The sequence below is a fragment of the Cynoglossus semilaevis genome, chromosome 12 (genome assembly GCF_000523025.1).
Source record: "Cynoglossus semilaevis isolate Cse_v1.0 chromosome 12, Cse_v1.0, whole genome shotgun sequence".
NCBI lineage: Eukaryota > Metazoa > Chordata > Actinopteri > Pleuronectiformes > Cynoglossidae > Cynoglossus > Cynoglossus semilaevis.
Window position 1 is genome coordinate 3,185,492 of NC_024318.1, and position 4,960 is coordinate 3,190,451.

The 4,960-nt window shown below is 46.7% G+C and overlaps 1 protein-coding gene across 1 annotated transcript in view; it reads right to left on the minus strand.

Moving 5' to 3' along the window:
- Positions 1–1,197: 1,197 nt before the first annotated feature.
- Positions 1,198–4,960, minus strand: part of LOC103386998 (arylsulfatase I) — a 5,918-nt gene continuing 2,155 nt past the window's right edge. The window contains exons 2-3 of the mRNA XM_008321478.3: positions 4,625–4,957; positions 1,198–3,792 (exon numbers count right to left, since the gene is read on the minus strand). Of these exons, the coding sequence (XP_008319700.2) occupies positions 2,712–3,792; positions 4,625–4,957 (1,414 nt within the window). The 3' untranslated portion in view covers positions 1,198–2,711. The remainder of the gene's footprint in view (positions 3,793–4,624; positions 4,958–4,960) is intronic.

The window sequence follows — 4,960 nt, forward strand, 5'->3', positions numbered from 1 at the left end:
TTAGACCGGCCAATCATAGCAGTCAAGGGCAGTTCAGCACGGACTTCTTCTACATACAGGAACTCCATACCATCCATTCTTATCCTATCATTTGGTCCAACCCCGTTTCGTAATGTTCTATAATGTTCCGGTCCCTTCTCGTCCGATCTCAATACTATTCTACCTTAGTTTAGCCTAGCCTAGCCTCCCCTGTCCCAGCTTGCCTTGACCTGCCTAACCCTAAGGGGCTATGGTAAGAGGATCAGGCTTGTTATCTGAAGGTCAAAGGTTCAAATTCCAGATCGGCAATTCTATCCTGTCAAATGTCTGTCTTGTCTCCTCCAACCCTGACTGGACTCGACCTTCTGTATCACAGCTTATTGCATCACACGGTTTCTACAACATGCATATTAAAATACACTGTACTCTCCTCGTGTGAAATCCCACGTCCCGAGTGGCTGCGGGAACTCTCTGTAAAAATTAGTTCACCGTCTTGTGCTCAGCATCACGACTACTCTGGATAGAAGATCTAAAGTTCAACTAGAGATCCAACAGTGGAGATGACAGCTCACACCCACACACTGAATTACACTGTGCCTCTGTTTGTGTGTGTGTGTGTGTGTGTGTGTGTGTGTGTGTGTGTGACGCCTCCTTGGTGATTTATATAATCTGACGGAGCCTTATTTCTGCAGGCCCATGACAGTGTCCTGGGAATCGTGTGTGTGGGCATTAAAACAATGTCGTCGCCACTTTCTCTCTTGTTTTTCAGCGTCTCTTTGTCTCATGGCTAGTTTGGACTCGACGCAGTCTCACCAGATCTCATCACTGCTTTGAGATTTTCTCTATCTGTTTAGGTTTAAAGGGAACCAGGATATTGGAGGCCACAGGGCATGTTGGACTGTCTGCAGTTAAAATCACTCTGAACGACTGGATGATAAAGAGTTAAGTACTTAGAATCAACTGTTCAGAGCAGAGGAGACTGTGGAAGAGAGGTGAAGAATAGAGTACAGGATGGAAGAGCTGGAGATCAATGTCAGGAGTGATCTGTGACAGAAGAGTGTCGGCTAAGGTGAAGAGAAAGGTTTACAGGACGGTGGTGAGACCAGCCATGATGTATGGTTTAGAGACGGTAGCAATAGGCAGAAGACAGGAGGTGGATGTAGTGAGGGAGGACATGCAGATAGTTGGAGTCAGAGTAGGAGATGCAGAGAACAGGGAGAGCTGGAAATCAATGATTTGCTGTAGCAACTCCTGAAAAAAAGGGACAGAGCCGAAAGAAAAAGAAAGATTCTTTCAATTTCTCACTCTTTTTTAAATGTCCTTGTCGTTGCAGGAGCAGCTGTGACCCTCCCCACCACGCCCCCTGGGGGATCAATAAAGTATTCTTAATTTAAAAAATACTGCCACTGTATATAAACACCGAACATCTGAATGTCGTTGTTCCCGGCCTCTCTGCTGACACGCTCATCCACAGTGACCTCTACAGCACATCTCCACTGCACAGTCCGAAGCTGTTTACTGGAGAACATGCTGAGTGAGACCGAGCCGAACCAGCTCTGATTCATTCCAGTCAGGCCTCACCAGCAGGCAGATACATCTCAGCTAATCAGCCAGCGTGAGGCTAAAAACTGCAGCATAACCAGCCGTGTGCTCCGACAAATTATGTTCTATTAGTTAGTCCTGCAGCTCACGGCTCAGCTTTCTCCCTGATATTCAGTGCCAGCCATCGTTTGTAAACTCTGTGTCTGCAATTCTTCGGAGCTCACACACATTCACTTTCGCATTATATGTCCCTAAAAACTAAAAACTAAGGTTTTCTCTCAGGTTCCACATAGAAAAGACTGAAGAGTAAGATTCAATGTCAATTTCGTGTTAGTGTTAGCCTGCTACAAAAAGATTACCTCCACGTCATGGGTAGTTGGATTTGTTTCTGCATTTATTTTCCATTTTCTCCAAATCCACTGAACTTCATTACACAGCAAATAAGTTCAGTCAAACTAAAAGGTCAGCAAAGACCTGATTAGAGCTTGGAACACGACATGATGTGACTGTGGTCAGAGGTCTCTTGGATTAGCCTCACTGTGACAGACGTAAAGTCGGCACAGCCTCGGAGAACACAACAACAAGGTGACATTTGACCAAGACAACTGCCCTCAGCGTGTGTCGTCTTATAAAGTTACCCTGCGGAAAAAAAATGTTGATGTCGTTCCACAACCGTGTCGTAAGGTCGTGTTGTACGTCAACAACCCGCGGTTCATGTTGCGTGCGACTGTAAGTCCCTGCAGCCTGGCCTGTCATGACTCTTTGTCCTCTGTCTGACCTTCCTTGTTGACCAGATATGTAGTATCTAGAAAAAAGTACTTTATGTATAAAAGTAGTATTTTTAATTCTGTAATACACGCTTTAAACTTTTGTTAGGTAGACGGACCAAAAACAGTTCTATTTAAGAACGACAGCTTTTACATGAAATAATATACAGTATATTTATTTTTTTAATGCAGGTGTTAGTCTGAAAATGATTATACTTTGGCTGATTATTTGAAGAAAAAAAGCGGGTTAATGATTTAATTTTGTGTTAGCTACAAAACAGCTAAGAGCCAATTAAAGTACAGCAAGATATTGTATATTGAGTAGCATTTTAAATTTCTGGAATCACAGACTTCCTTTAAAGATCACGTAGTCAAGATTTTTCTAACTGACCGTGGACGACGTCCCTCTCTCTTTTTATTTATTTATGCAAACAGGTTGTTTCTCTCTAGTCGTGAGCCCACCTTTTTGAAGAGGGCTTTTAATTTGCATAATTTGCAGGGCTTCTTCATCCTGTCTTTCCTGCCTCCCTGCCCCTCATTACCCCACTGCTCTCCCTCCAGACCCAGCCAGGGGCTCCACACCCCTCCATGGAGCTCAGGGTCAGCCATGGGGTCATCTGGAGGACTTTTGGCCACCACAGCTGTCTGGTTGTACTTGGCCAGCCTGGTCAGCAGCTGTTTCACGATCTGTGGATGAGAGTCCGCCAGATCTGACCTCTCATAGGGGTCAGCGCTGATGTTGAAGAGCCAAACTGACTTCCCCAACTCGCTGCGCCGCCGCTCCAACTTCTTCCATCGATCTGGACCAACGGGAAGAGCCCGTGGTGGTATCCAGTCCCCATCTCCTACACTTCCCGTCATCAACTTCCAGTCTCCGACCCGTATTGCGGCCCTCACCGCCGTGTCCCAGATCCCAAACCCGTTGAGGACCATTGATTTGTCGTAAGGCTCTCCATGCTTCCTAGAGACCGGATCGATGTTGAGAAGAATCTCAGTCCGAGGACTGGGGACACCCTGGCTGATTGTTTTCCAAACATTGTAACCGTCAAGATCGTGGTTGGACTTCGGGGCACCAGCCAGTCCCAGTAAAGTGGGGTACCAGTCAGAAACATGGATCAGAGCGGTGCTGACCACGCCCTTGTTGACCAGCAGAGGACTGTGGACAAAACCCACAGCACGGATGCCTCCCTCCCAGTAGGTTCCTTTACCACCCCTCAGTGGCCAGTTGCTGCCCCCAGAGAGCGGCTGCCCCCCATTATCTGATGAATAAACGATGACTGAGTTTTGATAAAACCCCCCAGTCTTCAGGTGTTCGACTACTTCTCCCACAGCCCCGTCCAAACAACTCAGCATGGCTGCATAGTGTCGCCTCAGCTGGTTGTCCTGTGAGTCATAATGGTGCAGAAAACTGTCTGGTACCTGCAGTGGTGTATGTGCAGCCTGAAGAGACAGGAAGAGGAAGAGGGGCTTCTGGGGGTCGTGGCTCCTCAGGATCTGCTTCACCCTGGAGAAGAGAAAGAACATATTAAGGACTTTAAAATAAAATATAATCACTGATGAACAAACAAACAAGAAATTATAGTTAGTTAAAACCATGATCCTGAGCCTAATCTGACCACTAGAGGTCAGCGAGGGGTTTTTGAATTGTGTCACATTAATGTCACCAGAAGAAAATGGCAGCGTTCATCTGCAGCACCTCTGCCCTCAACATGTCATTTCCCTTTTCTTGTTCCCTTCAGAAGTGGTCATGACATTTCATTGATCTACAGCTGCTTAAACCCTTTTTGAGTGGCAGGAGGACTGGAGCCAATCATCAGACAGGAGCGTGTCAGAGGACAGTTCTCCAGGCCATCACTTTCACACTCACTGCTTGCTAATGGCAGCACCAACAACAAAATGGCACTGTCCTCAAACTCAGCTGTGTAACACTGAAGTACAGCAGCAACGTAGGGTCACAGTATTTGGTCGTAGTACTGTAAGTACTGCCTTACTGAATGCTATCACTGAATGCCTTTTTTGTGTTACAACAGCAAAGTATCAACAGCTTTGTTTTTGTACTTCTTTATAAATCTGCAGTATTACTGCAGAACATAAAAGTAATCTACTGCTCTTTATAATCTCTTTAAAATTCATTATTTTCACAAGAATTTAAACTCAAACTAAACAAGAATTGAAGCTCAAACTAAACGTGTATTGTTTTTAAATTCAAATGCCCCAGTGGTAGGATTCCTGCCTGCAGGAGGTTGCAGGTTTGATTCCTGCCTCTTCAGGAACGTCCTTTGAAAAACTGCGTCACTTGACTCTGTCGTTTCTCAGCAGACCTCTCTGTGCCTCACCTCTCTGTGTACAGCAGGGTGGAGTAGTTGCCTCTCATCACCCAGGCAGGTTTGTCTCCGTCGTGCAGGTCAAACCCACAAGCTTCCGCACCGTCGCAGCTCTGATAGGTAAAGTGGTCGCCGCTGCCAGTGAGCGTGCCCAGGAAAGTCTGAAAGCCACGTCCTGTGGGGAGGCAGCTGGGCCGGCAGAAGCCCAGGTGCCACTTGCCCACCATGTGCGTGGCGTATCCGGCCTCCAGCAGGCGCTCTGACAGCGTGGGGAAGTGTGGGGGCAGACAGAGGGGCTGACGTGGTCGGATGATTGAATGCTGGAGTCCAGTGTGAATTTGGTAGCTG